The 25,135-nt window shown below is 36.4% G+C and overlaps 1 protein-coding gene across 6 annotated transcripts in view; it reads right to left on the minus strand.

The window, feature by feature from the left end:
* Positions 1–25,135, minus strand: part of Osbpl9 (oxysterol binding protein like 9) — a 136,299-nt gene that overhangs the window by 50,082 nt on the left and 61,082 nt on the right. For 5 of the 6 annotated variants that reach the window (XM_076860429.2, XM_076860430.1, XM_077109923.1 and 2 more), the window contains exon 4: positions 21,285–21,361. In XM_076860429.2, the coding sequence (XP_076716544.1) occupies positions 21,285–21,361 (77 nt within the window). Of the gene's footprint in view, positions 1–4,216; positions 4,377–21,284; positions 21,362–25,135 lie in introns of those variants that run through there. The other variant, XM_077109924.1, reaches the window with a different exon arrangement.

Here is a 25,135-nt window from a genome sequence, read left to right on the forward strand (position 1 = left end):
GAGGGAGGGGGGAGGGGGAGGGGGGAGGAGGAGGGAGGGGGGAGGGAGGGGAAGGGAAAAAAAACAGAGACTGAATTCTGAATTTCTTCCACTTTTAGGATTCTGTGAAAGGAGTATCTCCAGGTAAACAACCTTATTCACCCAGAGAGTAAATACCTCTAGGGTCTACTTATTCATCTTTGAAAAATTATTTTAATTTAAATAAAGATAGTAAGAACTTGTAAGTTGCAACCACATCCTCTTTGGTATGATAAAAAATGTTAAAACTCAAGCCAACTACCATTTAGTGTAACCTAGACACCAAGGGAGAAAGACTAAAGCAATCAGATTTTAAAAACATTCTCAGGAATACAGAGAATGCAAAGAAACAATGGGGGTAAGCAGAATAACTCGGTTGAAGTGGCACATTTTAGAAAAAACAAAATAAGTTCCTCAATCAATATAGTAATGAAGCCAAGTTCTAAAAGGTGCCTCCAGAAATAAGTTAACTTTAATGTAGGAAGTGTGCACACTGTCTCTTAAGCACATGCATGCAGGTACCAGATGGACCTTACCATTCATTCATGACACAAATATTTGTTGAATGACTATTATGTCTATGCCTTCCAAGTAACTGCCCTGAATTCTCTTACAACTTAGCAAGCTTTTTCCTGAGATAAAATCAGTGCATCGGGACCAAACTATGCAAGCATTGCTCTTAGCATTATTTCAACTATATTAGAGGACATATTTGGAGGTTAGGGGTGTTCAGAATCTGCCCACCATTTATAACATGTTTCTAAAACCTACTTCAGTCCCTTGCCTTTCCTGTCTGCTGGTAACCAAGAACTTTAGTGACCTGGGAGACTCTATTTCACAAGGAAAAACTAAGCCAGTACAACTGAGTTAAAAGTTTGCATATTCACAATATTATTATTTCTCATATTTTAATCGCATAATAAGCATGTGTTAAAACACCTACTATGTATTGTTGGAACAACAACAACAAAAAAAATACCCCAAAATATGGCTCTTTCAACTGAAGAACACTGCAAGGATCTCAGAAACATCTCTAAACTTCTCCTGGCTTTTTTTTCTTTTTTTCCTGCTATTCTTTCTTTCACAAGGTAGGCCAGAGAAACTAGAACTCTCTCCCAAAGCCAGCTATAATACCTAGAAATATACCCACACCTTTATGTGTAGACACTTCTGACCTACCTTATTTGACCTTCATTTTGAAAGGGGTCCTTCCCCATTACCCAGGATAAAGGAATGTTATACTGAGGCAGAGAATGATAATGACTACACAGGCCTTTGCTGAGTTTCCCTCATTCAATTTATTACATTAGTCATACACCTTTTTGTTCAACCACATTCTACACAGCTGTCTATTCTTCACCTAAACATAAAGTTTTCCCTGGGTCTTTAGGTATTCACTGTGAAGGCCCTCTTAACATGTAAAACTTTTAAATAAACACATCTGTTAAGCTTTTTTCTTAAAATCTGTCTTCTGTTATAGGGGTTTCAGCTGTGACCCTTATGACAGGTGAGGAACAGTATCATCACACCTTTCTATTCCAGCAAACCAAGCACTTGATTAGGGCCAAAGGCCCTGGGGATACAAAGATGAATAAGAACTTTTGATCTCTGGCCTAATGCAAAAATCAGACACATGAGCAAAACAAAATTACAATACAACTTAGTGAAAGTTGTAATACAGGAACATGAACAAAATACTGTAGTAGCCACTGAAAAGACAAGAGTACTCTCATTCTGAAGGAAGACAGTACAGATGCCCATATGTTGAGCAAGACCTGATGGCCTACTACCTGAGATACAACCAGGTAAACTAACAAGGCTGTGTGAAAAACAGAATCAAGAGAGAAAAATTGGGAACAGTTTGTGAAGGGCCTCCAAGGATATGTGAAACAGCTAGACTTTAACAACAGGAAATCAAAATATTTTTAAGCCTGGCAGCAATTCAGTCAGGTTTGTTTTTTATTAAAAAGGATGAGTGGGGAAAGTACAGTCAAAGACTGGTCAGAAGATTTTTCCAGAAGTCTAGGTGAGAGATGATGAAGGAAAATTAAAGCTTTATCATCTAGGAAAAAAAGACATTAGCAAGGCAAACAGAACCTGATGACTGGCCACAGAAAACAAAGATGGAAAATGATTTTAAATAACTATTATCTCTGCGAGGTAGAACTTCACAATTCATCAAAATATTTAAACGGGACTATTTGCTTAATATATCTTCAATCTAAGAACTATTTTTTCAAGCCTAACAATCTTTGTTTTAAACTTTTACTGAAAACTTTACAAAATTTTAATAAGTACATTATAGTAATCATATAAATGTTTCCTTTATATCAAAATCATTGGCATAAATATCAATTATTTGTCTACAATGTTTAGATATTAACAAACTCAACATATAGGGGACATCTTAGTATTTGCTTTGTAGAATAAAAGCATGATTATAAATTGTTTTCTTGTCATCATCCTCTCTCTCAATCAACAGCCTGTAAGCCAGACAACTGCATGATTTTTCAATCAGGTAATATCACAATGCTCTTTCATAGATGGACCAAATTTGCACTCAACTAAATTCCCTGCTGATCTTCAAATCAACTGGGAATGGCTGAGTGGTTAAATTACTACTGAACACAATCTCTTCATATTAAAAAAAAAAAAAAAAAAAAAAAACCCTGCATATCACCTAGAACTTTGGAAATACCAAATGGATGTGACCAATGATCTTTGCAGCCTCTGATAATACTAAAGGGCATTTCAAGTACGTCATTCCTGTACAAATCAAACTCAGGACACTTTTGGAAACAAAACTTCTTATCTTTCTTGTTGTTCACTTAAGCACCCAGACTAAAAATCTGAATTTTTAGTGATGTATAAAACCATCTTCCTCCCCATATACATACAAACAAAAGTATCCTTAACAATTTCCAGGATTAGGAAAGGAAATGTGGCATTTTTATTGAAGCAGTCTCTTGGCCTGCATTACACCAAAAATAAAAGTATTAAAATTTATTTTTTCTAAGTAAAAGTAAATCAGAGATGCTGATACTAATCGTTAAAGAGCTTTCTTACTTACTCAGTTTAATATAAGCAATGTCTTGTGAGAAGATTCCAATTAATTGAGAATTTCCAACTTTAAAATTCACTGCAAAAACTCTTAAAACTATGGAAAAAAAAATACCTTCCAGGTTCACCAATGAGATGCTAGTAAATAATTACTTGATTTGTCTTTAATTTCCTTAACACATCTAAAAAGTTAAACAGTTTGATCAACAAACAAAACCAAAAGTTAGTTTGGGCTGAGGCTGTAGCTCATTGGTAGAGCCCCCGCCCCACACGTGTGAGGCACTGGGTTCCATTCTCAGCACCACATAAAAATAAATAAAGATATTATGTCCAACTACATCTAAAAAAATATTTTAGGAAAAACTTACTTCAAATTAGCAAGAATTTATCTTGTTCAATCTCTCAAGATAAAAATACTTGTTAAATATACAATATAAATGCCAAGAAAAAAAGGACACGATTCAAAACTGCTTCCCAGTCTATTAATTATAAGCAAATTTCACTAAGGCAGGCTGAGAACCTAAAATCTACCCTTCCAAGTTGTTAAGTGAACCCCATAAAACTATACCAAAGTTTTCAATATATTTGCAACAGATACCCAAAAAGCACAAACCACTTCCCACCACATACACATACAAAAAATAGCACCCATAATTATACACAAAAATACTGGGTCAAGCAAGAGCACAGTGTTTAAAGCAAAACATCAAAAAGTAATTTGGTTTGCAACTGGAGATCCTATTAGTGGACAAGTGGTCAAATTTAAGCTTTCCATGGGGGGATAAAAAAAGTTTTTAACTTTTATGTTTAAAATTACACTCTGAGTCAGCTTTCTAAAAGAAAAACGAGTTCCACAAAAATGATTAAAAAAAAAAAAAAAAAGGAAAGCGATTCCCTCCTAAGCGGGGTTTGGAGGCCAACAACCTTTCTTCTACCCATCACTGTTGAGGAAGTGAGAACTCCCCAGGAAGAGGGGCCTGGGCAGCCACGTCGTCCTACTCACCCCAAAGGGCGGCGAGAAGGAGGCTGGGGAAGCACGACACTGGCGCCTCCGGCCTTTGCCAGGGCAGGCAGCAGGGACCCCGGGGACTCAGGGGTGGGGACCAGCCCCTCTCCCAGACCCTCGGGGTCTACTCACTCCGCAAGCGGCCAGCAAGAAAGCCATTCGCTGAGGCCCCCGCCCTCGGTGCCTCCTGGGGCGGGAGCGGGGGCTGCTCCTGCGCACCCCTCTTCTACTCCCTCGATCAGATACCCGGGCGGCGGCGCAGACGGCCCAGCCAGAGGTTCAGCCCGTCCCCCGGGACACCGCGTCCCTCCGCCCCGCCCGCGCCGCGGCCTAGGGACCGCCCCGATTGGCTGGCCCTGCCGGCTCCTGGCAAAGAGACCCCTGGCGATTGGCCATGGGTCACCTGCTGGAGGGGAGGCGAGCAGCTGACGATTGGCGGTTGGGCCAGTTTCGGCGTGGAGAGGCAGGAGCGAGTCAGTCCTGGCGGGAGGGCAAGCGGCTGCTGTCTCCCGACGTAGCCTGGGCGCCGCCTGAGAAATACACCGCGGCACCCGGCAAGACAGTTGTCGCTCACGGGGACCCAGGTTGGCTTCAGAGATTCGGCCGCGGGGCGCCCCATTGGGTGGTGAGGAAGGATCAGGTCACAGCGGTAAAAATGCTTCACCTACACTTACCTCAGCATTTTGGCAGCTATAGGTAACTATGGAGCCTGGACCCAGAAGTTTCATCTTGATAAGGATTTTGCTTCCTGAAAGTTTGTTTGTGTCGCGTGGGGGTGGAGGAAGGCGGGAGAGAAGCATACTACTGTGTATCAATAAACAAAAGCTCGGGATGCCTGTTTAATTTTATTAATCGATGAGGCTTCCATGGGCCTGCTGTTGTGCCATGGTTCCATAAGGAACGTAGGTGTCTTGTGAAGATTCTTCAAAGATCCAGATGGCATAACTTAAAATTAAAAACATCTAAAGTTTGGGCTTAGACGACCTCGTCAGAGAAACACCCAAAATTCAGGAAATCAGGGACATAAATGATCTGAAAGGCAATCTCCTTTCTGCTCTGCTTTTCTCTGTGGTTACTTCTCCCAGGCCTCTATTAAATTCCAAAACATCCAATTATTATTTTGTACTTTTGAAGTTCTGTTACCCTCTACAACACATAGCACCGTACTGCACTAAGGGCTCAGTAAATGCTAGCTGAATAAATAAGCTACACTGCTATACTCAATGTTAAAGATTTCTTTTTTATGTAAATTGGTTCAAAATGTCCAAAACCAGTGCACTCTTCTTTCCCCTACCACTCTTTTAAAAACCTGGTATTTCCCCAGCGCAGCTACCTACCTCTGTAAATGAAACCACTACCATCCACCCACCCTAACACCTACACCATAAACCTAGTAGTCTTCCTGACAAACCTCCCATATTCCACTTTTAGTCCATTACCAAGTTCTGTCATTTGTTTTCTTCCTAAATACACCCTCAATTTTCCCTCTCCCCATCACCACCACCCTATTACAGATCCTGGCCTCTTGGAATAATATCCTCACTAAAGTCTTGCTGAATCTACCCTAGCTCCTCAGATTCATTCTCAATACAAAATAGCCAGACTAGTTCCATAACCAATTTCAGTAGCCTCCTCATCACTCACCTCACCACCAATTAAAGAATGTCAACTGCTGGGCTGGGGTTGTGGCTCAGTGGTACAGCATGTGCCTTGCGTGTGTGAGGCACTGGGTTCGATCCTCAGCACCACATAAAAATAAATAAAGGTAATTGTGTCCATCTACAACTAAAAAATTATTAAAAAAAAAAAAGTCAACTGCTTTCCACAGTGCATAGGATATGACTCAGTACTTAACAAAGACCCGCATGGTTTCGCCCTACCTTTGTATTATTTTCTGCCTTCCACACAAAACCTCTTTCAGTATTCTTTAATTTGTCAAGGACTTTCCAACTTCAGGACCTAGGCACATACTATTGTCTTTTATACTATCTCCTTGACACCAACTCCACTCTTAATTAATTAACTTCTACTCATTATCATGTCTTGCCTTGCCCGTGTCAATTCTTCCCATTATATGTTGTCAGACCATGTAAGATTCTTACCAGAATTACAATTCTACATTTAACAACTTTATTGAATGACAACTTACATGATAAAATGTATCCATTTTATTTTTGTTTGTTTAAGATGGACACAATACCTTTATTTTATTTGTTTATTTTTATGTGGTTACAGGGATGAACTCAGGGCCTCAGGCATGCTAGGCAAGCACTCTACCACTGAGCCACAATGCTGGCCCAAATGTATCCATTTTAAATGTACAATACAAATGTTCTGACAAAGGTATGCACCCATGTATCCACCTAATTAAGAAACAGAGCTAAGCACAGTGGCAGATACCTATGATCCTAATGACTCTGGAGGCTGAGGCAGGAGGATCGCTAGGTTCCAGGCCAGCTTCATCAATTCAGCAAGGTCCTCAGTAACTTAGCAAGACCATGTCTCAAAATAAAAATAAAAGCTGAATATGTAGGGATTAACTGAGTTGTACTGTAGGCAGATAGGGTGTGCCTAGAGGAGGTGAATAGTTAGGGGCATGTCTTTGAAGGGTACATAAAAGGCCCCTGGGTTCAACCACAGTACTCCACCTCCCCCCAAAAAAGGGAAAGAAATAGAGTATTTCTATCACTTTAAAACTTTCCTCATGACCTTCTGAAATCAATCCAGACAACCACTCTGCTTTCTACTTGTTATTTTTTTTAATGCTTATGTTAAGTATAATAAGTTAGTAAAGTGGGATCCTGTCTGATTTTGTGTAACACTATATCATAAATATTTAATAAAATGCCTGGAAGATATCAACAATGAATTACCTATTTTTATTCTAAAAATAAACATATCCAATGATAAGCAGTGATAGAGAAAGAAATATATTCATTTTGCCAGATGAACAAGGACAATGTCTATACGCTTTTAAATTTTCATTTAATATCTGCCTTTCTAATATTTTATGTTGTACCTGGGTAGTCCAGGGACTTAATTCCACAATAGCTGATCCAACGGTTCTCTAGGCCGGAATTTTTAAAAAAAGGAGGAGGAGGAGGAGAAGTCGTCTACATCTCTGATTCTGTCTATGTACTGTACTGCTTGACCCTGTAAGAAACATAATGCTTATTTATATAATTCTTGCTTACCAGTTATTTCATTTGCTTATGTCTTCCCAATTAGAAAGACCATGGGGTCACCAAGGACATTGTACTTAATAATGCCTAGTAAAGTGTTAAGTTTTTTTTAAAAAGTATCCTCCAAATCTCCAATTACCATCATTAGGGGTTAGTATCAAAATCTAAAGACATTGTCACTTTTTAATAGTATAGTGTAAATATTTAAAGTTCTAGTAAAAATTTAATGGGGCCAGTTATCATTAGTTTTTCTTATTTATAGACAAATGTTAATGGCAATAGAGAATATGATCTATGACTGTCTCTTAACAATAATACTAAGTTTTTCTTAGTGTAAACAGTAAAATAGTTAAAGAGGTCCCAGCTCCAGTCCAAAATCCATGCTTGCACAGTTGAACACTATAGATAAGTTATTAGTTGCGGACATGTAATTCTCATTTTCCTAATCTTGGTGTAAAGTCAGTATGCGTAAAAGATGGAGCTTGTAAAATGAAAACTAATTACAAAATAAAGCAATTTTTTTTTGTGCCAAGAAGCTATAACCAAATTTGGCAACTCAAATGTTTTTAAATAAATCTACAAGTTATTTCAAAAAACGGTTAAGTGACTAAATGACTAAAACCAACTTATGGCAAGTAATTTCCAACCTATGAATCAGAAGTTAACACCTGCAATTTAGATATAAGGTGTGTCCCAAAAGTTCATGTGTGAGACAATACAAGAAAGTTTAGAAGTGAAATGATTGGGCTACGAAAGCCTTAACTTAATCAGTGCAGATCCACTGATAGGGATTAACTGAGTTGTACTGTAGGCAGTTAGGTGTGGCTAGAGGAGGTGAATAGTTGGGGGCATGTCTTTGAAGGGTACATATTTTGTCCTTATTCCGCAGAGCTGTCTTTCTATGCTTCCTGGTATAATGTTTCTAGCTGCTTTCCACAATTCTGCCATGATGTCCTTCCTTACCTTGATCCCTGAGGACTAGCGTTGGCCATCTATGGAATGAAACCTCTGAAACAACCCCCAAAATAAACTTTCCCTCCTCTATGTTGATTTTATCAGGTCTTTTGGTCATAGCAGCAAAAAAGCTGACTAAAACAGCACTTATCTTTGAACTAATAGAACTATTTTTGTGGTTGTTTGGGGTGGGGGAGAACAGAATATGATCATTAAGAAGTATAAAAATCAATATAGGAAAAAGTCAAAATTTTAAATATACTCTTTGAATGTTAAATTCATGTTACCTTAAAATATATTACTTCTGCTAGAAAGCCCCAAAAATGTTTAACTAGAAATCATATTCTATTCTAATGTCACCTCAAACATAGATGACAAAATACTTTTGGTAGCAACAGAAGGAAAAAAGAGGCAAAAAAATTTAAAAAGTCAAATCAAGTGAAGCTTTGGGGTTTTCAGACTGGTATGTATGGAAGAAGCCTGGATGTCTCAGTCTTCTGCCCTAACAAATAAAATGTTAAACAATCTGAAAATCAACAGTTCTTAGATCTATAAAAGAAGCACAGTCACCAAACTGCTGCCCTCCAAATTAGGAGACCAAGAAGCACATATACAGAATCACAACTTACATGAGCAGAACACACAAGTCACAACTTCCATGGTAACCAGCATGGGCTGTAGGGAAATCAGATCTCTAATTTACAAATGCTGGAAGTGTGGACAAATCTGAAAGATATAAACTCCTAGGAGATCAAGTATTGGGATGGGGGTGGTGCTTTTGTAAGTTTCACCTTCAGAAGGTCTACACTGTCATCACAATTGGTATTAATTAGAGTAAAATCTCCTCTTGCTTCTCTTCTAGGCTTCCATGTGGGAGAAGGTAAATACTCAACTCCGACCCTCTCTAGCCATCCTGTCCTACCTATGGGAGGGAAGAGCGGGGTTAAGGATTTAAGAAGCACATATGAAGTTCACAAAATTTACTAAAAGACTTAAGACCCAATCACAAGACTACTTCATACTTCACCACCCACACCTTACCACCACCTTACAATGTATTTGGCTATCAAGGAAAAATTATAAGAACCTTAAAAAGGAAAAAATAGCTTGAAGAGACAGTTATCAAAACTAGACTCAGACATGGCAGGGATATTGGAATATTACAATGAGAAGTTAAAAACAACTGATTAACATGATAAGTACTCTAATAGACAAAGTAGCATGCAAGAACAGATGGGCAATAAGGTATTTTTTTAAACTGCTTAAAAAAACAAAAGGACACCATAATAGAAATGAAAAATGCCTTTGATAGACTAATTAATAGACTGGACACATCTAAGGAAATAATCTCTGAATTTGAGGATATCAGTAGATACCTCAAAAACTTGGAAACCCCAGAGGGGGAAAATAACAGAATCATGGAAAGACTACAGAAGTTATAACATGCCTAATGGGAATACCAAAGAAGAAATGAAGAAAGAAACTTTTGAAACAATAATGACTGAGAATTTCCACAAATTAATATGAGACACCAAGCCACAAATAAAAGCAGCCCACAAAACACCAAGCAGGATAACACCAAACTAGGCATATCATTTTCAAGCAACTAAATATCAAAAAAATCCTGAAAGAATTTGGAGGAGGGTAGCCTACCTGCAGAGGAGCAAAACTAAGAATTACCTCAAGCTTCTCCACAGAAACAATAAAAGTGAGAAAAGACTGGAAAGAAATATTTAAAGTACTGAGGGATTTAAGAAAAAGAAAACTAGGGGCTGTGGTTATGGCTCAGTAGTAGGGCACTCATCTAGCACATGTGAGGTGCTGGGTTCGATCCTCAGCACTACATACAAATAAATAAAGGTATTGTGTCCAACTACAACTAAAAAAAAAAATTTTTTTTAAAGAATTTTTTTAAACTATAATTCTATACCCTGCAAAATTATCCTTCAAAAGTGAAGAATAAAGACTTACTCTGATCAAAACTTGAGGAAATTTGTTGTCAGTAGACTTGCCTTGAAATAAATATTAAAAGAATAGGAAAATTATTGAAAGCTCAAATCTACATAAAGAAAGAAAAGAGCATCAGAGAAGGAAATGAAAGCTTTTATTTTTCCTAATTCATCTAATAGATAACAGTTTCAAAATAGTAATCATGTATTTGATGTGTATGTATGATTAAGTACACTTATATATAAGTGAAATGAAAGATGTATATGATATAAGGGATCAAAGGAAAGAATAAGGGTTATTTTGTTATTCTAAAATATACTACCTGTGAAATAGTATAGTATTATTTGAAAGCGAACTTGAATTAGTTGTACATATATATTGCAAACTCTAGGGCAACCAATGAAAAAATTTTAAAAAGAAATACAACTGATACTCTAGAAAAAGAGAAAATGAAATAATATAAAATACCTAATTAAAGCAACAAAATGCAGGGGGGGGAGTGGAAGACAGAAACAAAGAACAAGGACATTCAGTAGAAATAGAAAACAGTAATAAATATAGTGGATGTTAATTCAATTGTCTCAGTAATCAATCTGATGGCAGTGATTTAAATGTACCAATTAAATTACAAAAATTATCAGAGTGGATCAAAACTATAAGCCTCAACTATATGCTATCTACAAGAAACTTACTTTAAATATAAAGACATGCCAAGTGTGGTAGCATATGCCATGAGTTCCAGCACTTGGAGGCTAAGACAGGATTCCAAGGATTGGAGACCAGAATGGGCAACATAGGGAGAGAGACTCAATCACAGGAGGGGGGAAAAAAAGAAAGAAAGAAAAACACTGGCCTCTCTTGGGGGCTGGGCTGGGGATGTAGCTCAGGGGTAGAGAGCTTGCCTTATTGGCATGAAGCCCTAGGTTTGATTTCCAGCATCACTGCTCATCCACTATGGGAAGAAGGGAGGGGAAAAAAGTGTGTGACATATATAGATTAAAAGTAAATGGATAGGGCTGGGGATGTGGCTCAAGGGGTAGCGCGCTTGCCTGGCATGCGTGCGGCCCGGGTTCGATCCTCAGCACCACATACAAACAAAGATGTTGTGTCCGCCGATAACTAAAAAATAAATATTAAAATTCTCTCTCTCTCTCTCTCTCTCTCTCTCTCTCTCTCTCTCTCTCTCCTTTCTCACTCTCTCTTTAAAAAAAAAAAAAAAAAGTAAATGGATAGAGAAATATTCCAGGTTAATAGCAACCAAAGGAAAGTGGAAGTAGCTACATTAATTTCACATAAAGCCCACTTCCCAGAGAGGAAAGTTGTCAAGCATAAAAGAGGGCTATAACATGATGAAGGGGACAGTCTATCTAGAAGGCATCACATATGTCTTACAATAGAGCATCAAAACACATGGGGCAAAAATTAATAGAATTACATGGGAGAAACAAATGAATCTACTATCTTAGTTGGGGACTTCAATATTGCCCTATCAGAAATGCACAGATCCCCAGGCAAAAAACCAATAAGGACATAGATGAACTCAATACCACAATTGACTAGATATAGGACATGTATTAACTACTTCCCCCAACAGCAAAATACACATTCTCCTCAAACTCACAGGGACTATTCATCAAGATTCACTATATTCTGGGCCATCAAACACACTTAAACAAAATTGAAGAGAGAGAAATCAGATACTATCTACTCTCATACCATAACACAATTAAACTAAAAATCAAGACAGCTGGAAAATCCCAAACATGAGATTAAACAACACCCTTCCAAATAATATCTGGCGCAAAGAAGAAATCCCAAGAGAAATTAAACCATATTTTGAACTAACTAAATGAAAATGAAAAACACAATTTATAATATTTGTATTATATGATGAAAGCAGTGCTCAAGAGGGAAATTTACAGCATTGAAGGCATATATCAGAAAAGAAAAATGACCTAAAATCAATTATCTGAGATTCTACCTTATAAGATTAGAAAATGATGATTAAATGAAATCCAAAAGAAGCGGAAGAAAATATAGTAAAAATGAAGGCAGAAATCAGTGAAATTGAAAACAGGAAACCAATACAGAAAACAACATAATCCAAAAACTGTTTTTTTAGAAATGAAATTTGTAAGTCTCTGAACAGAGTAAGGGGAAAAAAAAAACCAGAAAACAAATTACTAATTTCAGAAATGAAAGGAGACATCATAACAGATGTTACGGACATCAAAAGGATAATAAATGAATACTATGAACAATTCTGTATTCACAAGTTAATGGACCTAAATAAATGGACTAATTCCTTGCAAGACAATGTGCCAAAACACATACAAGAATAAATAGAAAATCTGAACAGGTCTATATTGGGTCAAAGAAATTGAACCAATAATTATCTTCCAAAACAGAAAGCACCAGGCCCAGGTGGGTTCACTAGTGAATTCTACCAAATGTTTAAGAAAGAAATTACATTGATTCTCTATCATAACTTCCAGAAGAGGCCAGCATAATCCTAATACTCAAACTAGGCAAAGAAAACTATAAACCAGTATCTGTCATGAATAGTGATCCTCAACAAAATATTACCAAATGCAATTCAACAATGTAAAAAAAAGAAACATTCACAACTAAATGGCATTTATCTCAGTTGTACAAGGCTGATACAATATTCAAAAATAAATATGATCTGTCACATAAACAGGTGAAAGAAGAAAAATTAGAAGATCATATCAGTAAATATAGAAAAACATTTGACAAAATCCACCACCCATCCATGATAAAAACTCTCAGTAAATGAGGAAGAAAAGGGAACTTGCCAAAACATGAAATTTCTACAAAAAGCCAATCAACTCCTGTAATCCCAGTGACTCCGGAGGCTGAGGCAGGAGGATCACACATTCAAGGCCAGCCACAGCAATTAATGGAGGCCCTAAGAAACTTAGTGAGACCCTGTCTCAAAATAAAAGATAAAAAGGGCTGGGGATGTGGCTCAGGGGTAAAGTGCCTCTGGGTCCAAGATTCAGCACCATGGGGAAAACCAACCAAGCAAACAAAACTAGAGCTAACATCAAACTTAATGATGAGAAACCAAAAGTTTTCCCTCTAAGATTAGAACATACATGAATGTGGGAGACCAACCTTACACATGACTGAGTCACACTCCTGGCTGGATGCTGAGGCGCTCAGTCACAGAAATGTGGCAGAGCTTTCCCGACCCTTCTTGGGTTCGAGGGTCAGTGTCTCGTGCATGGGTGTGTCTTGTTACAGCCCCACAGGTGAAGCTATGCTCACCTGTTCCTTTGTAATATAATCCCTTGCCCTGTTTAGGATAGAATCTTCCATGGTGGTGCCTTGTGTGTGTGTCCCCTTCTCTTACTGTGTCCTTGAGTGTGGCCTACCCAGGTGTCAGTCAACCTGCTGGCAGCGGACATCAGGAAGATAGACTCAGCCCCCTGAAACCTGACCCCTTGCCTCATTTGAATAGCTTCTTCTCAATAAAAGGGCTCAGCGCCTGCTCTCACTCTTTTTCTGCGGACCCTTAAGGGTCTCTCAATCATTGCTAGCAAGCTGTTACAGCGACCCCCAACAAAAAGATATTTGTGTCTCTTGTGTGGTTATTTTGCGCAGCCCAGTTAGCCCAGTTCAACTGGAGTGACCCCTGAGCCTTTTAGTCGCAAGAATAGAAACCCGACACATGAAGAAAACTACAAAACTGATAAACAAAACCAGAGAACTATATAAATGGAGACATATTCCATGTTCATTGATTGGTAGACACTATGCCTTTAAGATCAGTTCTTCCCAACTTGATCTACAAACTAAATGCCATCCCAATCAAAATCCAAGCAAGTTATTTAATTGATATCAACAAACTGATTCTAAAGTTTATATGGACAGGCAAAGGATCCAGAATAGCCATCACAATATTAAAAGAGAACAGAACTGGAAAACTGACACTAATTGAGATAGTGTAGAATTGGCAAATAATAATAACAACAACAAATAGGTCAATGGAACAGAATAGACAGCCCAGAAACAGAACTACATGAATGTAATCAACTCTTCCATGACAAAAAGGAAAAATGAATAGTATAGGGAAATATAGACTTTACAACAAATGGAGCAGAAACAATTAGACATCCATAACAACAAAGAAGAAGAATCAGACCAAGACCTTATTTCACCCACAGAATTTGACTCAAAATGAGTCACAGATCTAAACATAAAACACAAAATCATAAAACTCCTAGAAGATAATACTGAAGAAAATCTAGATTATCTAGGATTGGCAATCATTTTTCAGATACACTACGTCAGGCCTTAAAGAAAGAACTGATGAGAATAAAAAGAGAAGCCACATCCTGGGAGAAAATATTTACAAAAGATGTATCTGATGAAGAACTATTAACCAAAATATATTAGACAACTCTTAATAAGCATATGAAAAGATGTCCCACATCAGATGTCATCAGGAAAATTAAAATTAAAATTAAAACTACTATATACCATACAGAATGGCCAAAATCTGGGAAATTGACCACACCAAATCCTGACCAGGATGTGGAACAAAAAGGAACTCTCAATCATTGCTGGCAAGAATGTAAAATGATATAGTCACTTTGGAAGACAGGTGTTTTCTTACAAAATTAAACATACTCATACCACATAACACTGAAAAGCCATTCCTTGGTATTTACCCAATAGAGTTGAAAACACGCCTACATAAAAACCTGCACATAGTAATTATAACAACTTCATTCATAATTGCCAAAATTTGAAAGCAACCAAGATGTTCTTCAGTAGGTGAATGAATGGATCAAGACATGCTGGTACATCCTGAAGTCAAATAAAGTCAGTTACTAGGTTTTCAAGTAGAAACTTTTATCACATGGAATATATATATCACTTGGCATATAGGAGAAGTCCCTATACCTTATGATCAAGGCCACCATATTCCAAAACTTGGTAAATTGTATGCAATTCTTAATATATCAAACAGAAATATTTAGTTCAAGATTAGAACAAATATTTATTTAGCAGTAAAATGAGGTATTCAAGTCATAAAAAGACAAGGAGGAAACTTGGATCTATTTTTCTAAGGGAAAGAAATCCATCAGAAATGGACATTCAGGGAAAGGAAAAACTATGGAGACAGTAAAATGTTCAGTGGTTGTCAAGAAGTAAGGGAAGGGAGGGATATGTAAGTGTAGTACAGAGAATTTTTAGTAATGATAAATAGATGTTTTTAGAAATTTATGAAAACTCACAAACACCACCAAGAATGAAACCTAGCATATACTATGTACTTTGAGTAATAATGATGTGTTAGGGTAGGTCAATTGTAATGAATGTACCACTGTGGTTGAAAATCTTGATCATCAAGGAAGACATGCATGTTTGGAGGTAGGGAATACACAGGAAAATTCTGTACCTTTTGATCAATTTTACCATGAACCTAAAACTACTCTTAAATAAATACATAAATAAATAAATAAATATTTATTTATTTAGTCAAATCATGTTTTCCCTGGGCATTTGTTCACCAATACAAGCCACTTTTCTGAAGCAGATTAACATTAAAAGACAACTCTCAGAAGCAGGATATATAGCTTCAATATTTTGCATGTCTGATTCCCAGAAATCTCAAAACTGAAATCAGCTAACAGGTTTCCAAGTAGAAACTTTAGCCAGGTGGAATAAATATATCACTTGGCATATGTAGTAAAAGTCCTTGCACCTCATGATTAAGGCCACTATATTTCAAAACTTGGTAAACTGCATGCAAATCTTAATGCATTATCAAACAAAGAAATATTTAGTTCAAGATTAGAGTGAACACATTCTACACTAACTCAAGATGCCCGTGACAGTGCAATGCCTTGCTCTCCAATGTATCCTCAGCATTTCGTAACACAGGGATTGCCATGTTTTAGGAGCTTAAAGTGTCTATTGAAAAATTAAATGCTAGCTATCATGCTACTAATGTAGCACAATACACTAGGAAAAAAATTGGCTAGGCTGGGGAGCAGAACAGAGAAAACTGAGCGACAGGAAGTAATGGTTTTGTATATGGGCCTTCAGTACTCTTTAATTTTTAAAGTTACATTTTATGAGTACTAGTGCCTGAATGATTTTTAGTTACAGATGGACACAATGACTTTATTTATTTATTGTTATGTGGTGCTGAGGATTGAACCCAGTGCCTCACACATGCTAGGCAAACACCCTACCACAGAGCCACAACCCCAGCCCTAGTGCCTGAATTTTTTTTAATATTTATTTTTTTTAGGTGTAGTTGGACACAACACAATGCCTTTATTTTTATGTGGTGCTGAGGATCGAACCTGGGTCCTGCTCGTGCTAGGAGAGTGTTCTACCGCACAGCCACAATCCCAGCCCCAAGTGCCTGAATATTTATAGGTAACATTCTGCACTGGTCACTTACCTTTCTGAAACAACTTTCAGATTTCATTAAAAACACTTGAGTTGCGGGACTGGGGTTGTCACTCAGTGGTTGAGTGCTTGCTACATGCGCGAGGCACTGGGTCTAATCCTCAGCACCACATAAAAAAAACAAAAATAAATAAAACAAAGATATTGTGTCCATCTACAACTAAAAAAAAAAAAAAAAACACTTGAGTTGCCAAATTTAATACCAAATAGCCAATTCCTGCCACAAGATGACTAAAATTGCTTTGTGTTGTTTAGTTATTCTTTGTCTTAAATGTTTCTTCATTTATGTACTGTAACTTTACATCAGGGTTAGGAAGTTAATAAATGAAAAACATATTTATCTCCAGAGGAAAAACTTGGGAAAACCTATTACTTATATATTTTTTTAATTTATTTTTTAGGTGTAGATGGAAACAACACAATGCCTTTATTTTTATGTGGTGCTGAGAATCGAACCCAGATCCTGCCTGTGCTAGGCGAGCGCTCTACCGCTGAGCCACAATCCCAGCCTTATTACTTATATTTTATATACTTCTAATAGATTAAAATTTTGTAGAAGCATGTCTTACCTACATGTTTGCTTTATTAGATTTTTAAAGTTTAATTGTCATTATGGCTTCTTCTTTATACTAGACTGAGTTCCACAAAGGCATGGACCATAGTACATGGAATACAGTAAATGCTTGATAAATATTTACTGAATAAATAAATTTTCTATGTTCTCCATACATTCTGGGTTGAACATATATTACTTCAAAGCTTTTTCTTTTCTACAATGAAAAGGCAGAAAAATATGTAAGATTTCCATAAAAACATACGGTTAAAATAAATTTCTGGCAGTTAAAGGAAAAACCTCTAGTTATCTATAAAACTGGACCATCTGTTCTTAGTTCCTTCCTAAGAGTTCAAGATAGAAAAGCTATTACTAATACAACAGAATTTATTTTAAAATTGAATTCTAAAAAATCTTAAGCGCCAATTTAGAAGTCAGAAATTCATCTGCCTCCAGGAATAGCAACAACCCTCAGGGGCATCTTCTTCTGACATAGGAAACTCAAGCAACTGACCACTTCTCCACACCATTTTACCTGGAAAGAAGGAACGTATCTATATTGCAATCATTTCCTTTGGGAAACAAAGGGCTTCAAGAGAGAAAACAAACACCTACTTTTCTATATCACATGAAAATAAAATCTAATGAGTCCAAGGGAAATAATACAGTTGTGGTAACAGATCTTTACATAATGAGATACTGAAATGTATGTCTGAAAAAGTTAATATTCGGTGAAACAGGTTAACACTCAAGAAAAAAGGCTCCAAAGATTTTTATTAATCTCAGTTATTGGGGTAAACACTATTCAGTGCCTTGAAATGCTTATTGTTCTAAGCAGTGAGATAAGAAAGTCTAAGGAATGTGATGAGAGAAACAGAAATTAACCATTTCCCTTATCTCCTCCAGTCTTTAGGTGGGGATCAAAGCAGAGCAAACTTGGTAAAATAGAAGAACACACTCACAAAACATCTAAAGAAACCCATTTCCATACCACACGTTCAACCTATCCCATATACTTCTCCTGCTTGTAGGTGTGATGTAGCCCTCCACAGTAGTAAAATGTCCAAACCCTTTCCATTGAGTCCACCAAGTTCTTTGGGATTAATAAACAGTATGCTGGGGTTTTGCAATCCTGGGCCTGAACACCCAGTTAGACACATGAATCAGGGTATCTCAATATTATTAAAAGATTGGTTTTTCAGCTACTCTTGTAAATGTACCTTAAATACTAAATTCATGTTCTTCTAGAACAGATTTGGCATACATGTAATTATCATATCTGAAGACTGTCCTTTGAATAAAGCCTTTGCATTGCTTCTACTATTTTCCAAGCCTTATAATAACTGCTATCTTTTTTTTTTTTTGTACCAGGAATTAAACCCAGGGGCGCTTAACTTCTGAGCCAAATCGCCAACCCTTTTTATGTTTTGTTTTGAGACAGGGTCTTGCTAAATTGCTTAGGGCCTCCTTAAGTTGCTGAAGCTGGCTTTGAACTCATGATCCTTCTGCCTCAGCCTCCCAAGCCACTGGGATTACAGGCTAATGACTGCAATTCTACCACATCTCCTTTTTGCATAACGATGCTTCACCCACAGATTTAATGGTATTTCTGGTGAACTACCAGTCCCTTTGGCCATATTCTCAAAGTATTTAATAACAGCATGGAAAAGCAATCTATCTGTTTCTTCATTAATTCCTTGAATTATTTCTCCATTTAACTAACATTTACTGAGCACTAGTAGAATACCAGGCACTGGCAGAGGAAATGGCAGTAGTTGTTGTATTGGTAATGGCAACTAACAGTTATCAAGTTCTTACTATAGCTAGGCATTATTTCATCCGATTTACATTTAATTTCATTTAACCATCACAACAACTCATATTAAGTGGTTATTTCTTGTCCTTCTATAGATAAGGACACTGGAAACCAGAAACAGTAAGTTAAGTGTTAATGGTTAAATGTAAGTTATGACACTGGAATACAAACCAGACATTCTGGCTCCAGAGCAAATGTCTTTACCACACTTGCCTTCTTCTGGGAAGAGACTCTTTGGTCACTTAAATGAACATTTAATTCCATATTTCTAAATGTCTTATCCTCTCTGTACATTAAATTTGGAAAAAATACATAAATGCTCTTCTTATCAAAATCTTTTCAAAGTCAGTATCTGACCTTAAGGAGTCTGTATGCTAACTAGAAAGGTGTGAGTTCTACATACTTTAAAAGGTAAACAAGAAGAATATGGTAAGCACTCTGTGAATTGTGCAATGCTTATGACATTCAAAGGAAAGAGATCACTTTGAACTTGGATGCCAAGGGAGGAGAACCAATCAGTGGAGTTTCCACAGAAGAGGTCAGTTTTGAACTAGACCTTGAAGAAAAGGGCAAAAGACATTCAAAGATTAAGAACATCATACAGATGTAGAGGCCAGAAATTTTAAAACCATTTGGAAGAACATAAGTAAGCAACAGCATTTGTGTAGGTTTACAGAGAGATACAGTGGCAGAAATATTGGTACTGGTAGCCTGAAAACAGATCATTAACAGAATTATATGTCAGTCTAAACCAAATGTGGGGGAAATCTCATCTGCCACATTCAGTCTATTATTACTATTAAACACTTATCAACTTGCTGAATCACAAATTTACTGAAATGATGCTGTATTATTTATAAAACTCCCTAAATTAAAGGGGGGGAAAAACCCCATGGAGACCACGAAACTGCTTTAAAAAACATAACTCATAGAGTAACTACTTCAACTCCATATTAATGTCTTATTGTCCCTGAATAACCACATACTCAAAAAATGTTTTTAAGCTTCTACTTGAATACTTTCAAGTGATGGGGACCTCACAACTTGTACAACATGAAATTCCCTATGCATCTTATCTAATGAAGCTAATTCCTGGTATAGGACAAAAGTTAAGTAGAGAGAAAAATTTATAAAGCAGTTTTCTACAATTCAATCCTCTAAATCAAAATAAAATGAAATCCTTTATATGCCATAAATATAAGCTCTTTTGTTGGAGAATAAACATAGATGAGTATTTTCTATATTGTAGAAGAGAGATTTTTTGTTTTTTTCCCTTATTTTTACTCTCTGGGATGGGGTAAGGTGGACACATCTTCTACCCTACTATCAATTGTTTCTGATGAAGCCCATAACATCCTAGCTCCAAGGTAGAACATATGATTGTGAAATTGTGATTAATTTGGATCAGAAAAACGACTGAAGCTAAGGTGATCAGCACTGCACCTGTTGATCTTATTGAGCTCCAGAAAGAACAAGAGCCCCCAATGGACTCAGAGTTCCTATGATGTGAGACTAAATTGCTACAACCATCTTAACAACACAAAGGGAAAACCTATCTGAAAGTGAAGCCAAATTAGAAGAAATGGAATCTAGAAACAGAGATGGGGAATCTGAGTCCTTACAACGTTGTTTAAGGAACTATTTCAAATTAAAACTCAAATAAATCGGCTTCTCTTTTTTTTCCCTTGATCCATTTTTGGTTGAGTTTTCTTTCACTTTTATCCCAGTTAGAATTGCCATACTAATCAATGCATGTGGTAATAGCCAAAATCCTATTAATGAGAAAATGAGATCAACTTCTCAGCACTTACGTATTATCATGCATGATTCTATAATTTGATTATATCAATAACAACTATTTATATTAAGTAAAAAATTAATCTGACAAGTTATATTGTTACATTATGTGCATGTACAACATGTAACAACAAATTCCATTATTATATACAACTGTAATGAACCAATAAAAATGTGGAAAGAAACAAAGACAATTAAAATATAATAAATGAAAAAAATAATTACTATGGCAAATTAACACAGCACTTCATTTTTAACATTGCCTTATATTATCTTCTTTCTAAACAAAAATCAATACTTTGTCCTATAGAAAACAGAAGAAAATAAAGGACTATAACTTTACAATATATGATAATACCATAAAAGCAAGAATAAGCAACTTATTATTATATCATATCGGTTATTTTTTAAAAAAACAGAAAACACACACACACACACACACACACACACACACACCCCTAACAAACTATCCAGAAGTCATGTAAAGACTCTTACTTGAAGCTGAAGAGTATGTCGAAGAATTGTTTCTTCTAAAGCATGGATCCACTTCTCTCGCTCATCAGCATCACGAGCTAGAATAAGAGATAATAAAAAATTAAAACTTTTGGGGCTGGGGTTGTAGCTCAGCAGTAGAGAGCTTTCCTAGCACATGTAAGACCCTGGATTTGATCCTCAGCACCACATAAAAAAATAAAATAAAATAAAAATAAAACTATAATTTCTACACTGTATCTCCATATTTGAAAGCAAACTTTTAAGACCATAATGCTAATAGAGGTGTTTAATTGTGCTACTCCCCTAACAGTGTTACCTTGATCTGTCTTATCTGAGTTTATAATATCTAATAGATCTAATATTTAAGCAGAAATGCAAGTCTACTTGCAAAAAATATAACAAAGAGAAAACTGTGTTTAATAGATAGGTTACATAGATCAGACCAACCTTCCCACTGAGAACAACTAGAAAAACTATACTGACAATACTTAAAAAAAAAAAAAACTGATTCCCACAAACAGATGAATGGATTTTTAAAATGTGGTCCATATGCACAATGGAATACTACTCAGTCATTAAAAAGACAATGAAATCCTGAAATCCTATCATTCGCAACAATACAGATGGAACTGGAGATCATTATGTTAAGTAAGTCAGGCACAGAAAGACAAGTACCACATGATCTCACTCACATATGAAATCTGAAAAAGATAATCTCATACAAGTTGAAAGTATAATAGGGTTACCAGTGGCTGGGAAAAATAAGGGGTGAAAGGGTTGGGAAAAGGTTAATCAATGGATACTAAGTTTTACTAAGATAGGAGCAAGAATTTCTGGTGTGTTATTGTACAGCAGGGTGACTCTGGGTAACAATAATATACATTTCAAAAAGGTAGAGAAAAGAATTCTAAAAGTGTTAGAAATGATAAATGCTTGAGAAGATATGCTTAACCTGTTTTAATGGTTATACAATGTAAACACATATCAAAACATTTCTTTAGTTCACTAATATGCACAATTTTTGTTTTTATGTGTCAGTCAAAAAATAAATTGGATTTAAATGAAAAGGCAAAAAAATCTGGTCAAAGGCATCAGACACCAACAAGAATTATCAGGCTAAGATCTGGGAAAGGACAGACATCTAGAAGATAAGCCTGGTACTTAGGGCCACTTTTTGCCTGGTGATATGAGAAATTTGAAGAAAAGAATCATTAGCCTGGACAATGCACTTACAAGGCTCATTGTGTGTGGGCAGGAAGTATGTGAGAACGGTACTTTCAGCTCAATCTGAAACTGTCCCAAAATAGTCTATTTTTAAAAAGAAGTCTTTTCAAACTGAAAGTTGGAGGCCAGGGCCCATCTACAGCATGAATTCTGGTAAATGGCCAATGTTTTGATTGGGATCCTCAATGGCTGTGCCTTGAAATTAAGGGTAAAGCAAAACAACTGCTTGGTCATCAGGAGGGACTAGAAAAATCTTGTTGCCTGAATAGACTAAAATGACTCCCAGATTGTTAGTGACTCCAGGCACCTATTTAGTTAGCAAAAGCAAATTAAAATATTTTCTGTAAGATCTCAGATGAATTATATTTCTATAGATAATTTTTCAAATAAAATATCTACCACAGGGTCTGGAATTGTGGCTCAGTGGTAGAGCACTCACCTCGCATGTGCAAGGCCCTGTGTTCGATCCTCAGCACTACATAAAAATAAATGAATAAAATAAATGTATTGTGTCCAATACAACTAAAAAATAAACATTTTTAAAAAATATATCAAAAACATCAACAGAGGGCTGAGGATGTGGCTCAAGCGGTAGCGCGCTCGCCTGGCATGCGTGCGGCCCGGGTTCGATCCTCAGCACCACATACAAATAAAAATGTTGTGCCTGCCGAAAAACTAAAAAATAATATTAAAAAAAATTCTCTCTCACTCTCACTCTCTCTAAAAAAAAAAAAAAAAAAAAAAAAACATCAACAGAAGCTCCAGGATTTTTTATAAATGACAAAATTGGGCTAGGGTTGTAGCTCAGTAGTAAAGCGCTTGCTGCATGTGTGAAGAAGCCCTGGGTTCAATCCTCAGCACCGGATAAAAATGATAAATAAATACTAGTATTGTGTCCATCTACAACTAATAATACTAAAAAAATAAGTAAATGACAAAAATGTTTTGTTTCTCATTTAGATCTTTAAAATAACCAAATATAAATTCTAAATTAAAAATACAATAATCATGGGCGGTGGCTGTAGCTCAATGGCAGAGTGCATGCCTAGCATGTGTGAGACACTGGGTTTGATCCTCAGCACTGCATACCAATAAAATAAATGCATGCTGTCCATACACAATTACAAAAAAAAATACAATAATCAAAATTAAGAACTCAATGGATTATTTTAACATCAAATACAATTCAAGAGATAGAGAACCAGAAGAGAGACTACAAGAAACTTATTGAAACAACAGACAGTGAATAAAAGGGATAGAAAACACAGAAGAAAGGGTAAAAGCAACAGAGGGTAAGATACTATAACACGCATGTGACTGAAATACCAGAAGCAGACAAAAGAGAGGAGAGAACAAAAGTACCATTTGGCTGAGAATTTTCCAAAATTTATGAAAAACATTAAGCCACAGATTTCAGAAGTCCTAGAAACCCCAGATAGGTTATTCACTGTCACACTTTTTGTAATTACAAAATACTGAAAAATACTCTAAATACCCATACAGAGTATGCATTTAATAAACTTTGGAGTATTATGCAGGTTAAGAAAAATGAATAGGGAAGATTCCATTAGAATAATTTGGAGTGATTTCCAGATACAATACTAAATGAAAAAAATCAAAGTGTGCAGCTTTAGTGTAAAAAATAAGGATACCAAAGAAAATATACATGTGTCTGCTTGTTCCTATAAAAGAAATACAAGAGTAAACAAGAAATTAGGTTGGATGTGGTAGTGCATGCCTGTAACCCCAGCAATTTGGGATTACAAATCCCAAAGACAGAAGGATTCTGAGACAGAAGGATTCTGGGACAGAAAGAACCAAGTTCAAGGCCAGCCTCAACAATTTAGTGAGGTCATAAGTGATTTGGTAAGGCCCTGGGGTAAAGCTCCTGGGTTCAATCCCCATTGTGTATGGGTGTGTGTGGGGGGGAGAAATTGATTACATACAAGTCATTAGCAAGAAAGGATAGAAAACCAGAGATAATAGGAACAGGAGAGCAGGGCTAAGGAAGTAGAAACACTTTTCTGAATATATCTTTTGGTATATGTTCAAACTCTTAGAATCAGTAAGGTTTCACATACCCTCCCACAAATTAATTGATGAAAACCAACCAGGAAGGTAAGAAGAGATGAAGAATAGAATGCAAAAACTAAAAAATTTACTTAAAAATACAAATAAGTAAGACAACCACTCTGAAAGGTGTGAAGAAGAAAATATTAATATTATGAACTAAATATCTAATAACAGCCTAACCCTAATTGGATGGTATTAGGAGATGGGGACTTTGGGAGGTATTTAGGTTATGAGGGTAGCACTCTCTTGAATGGTATTAGGGACCCCAGAAAGCTCTCACTCTTTCCACAATATGCACACAAGGAGAAATTGATTATCTGCAACTTGGAAGAGAGCCTTCACCAAAACCTAGCACACTGGCACCCCTATCTCAAACTTCCCAGCCTCCAGACTGAAAGAAATAAATATCTGCCATTTTAAACTATGCAATCTATGATAATTTGTTATGTAGCAGCTAATGATAACTAAGACATGAAGTAGTTCTGAAAAACAGTATCTTGACTAGATATTGGAAGACTAAGGAATTGGAGCAAGGCTAGATGTGGTGGTGCACA

This window comes from Callospermophilus lateralis, chromosome 7 (assembly GCF_048772815.1).
Source record: "Callospermophilus lateralis isolate mCalLat2 chromosome 7, mCalLat2.hap1, whole genome shotgun sequence".
Taxonomy (NCBI): Eukaryota; Metazoa; Chordata; class Mammalia; order Rodentia; family Sciuridae; genus Callospermophilus; species Callospermophilus lateralis.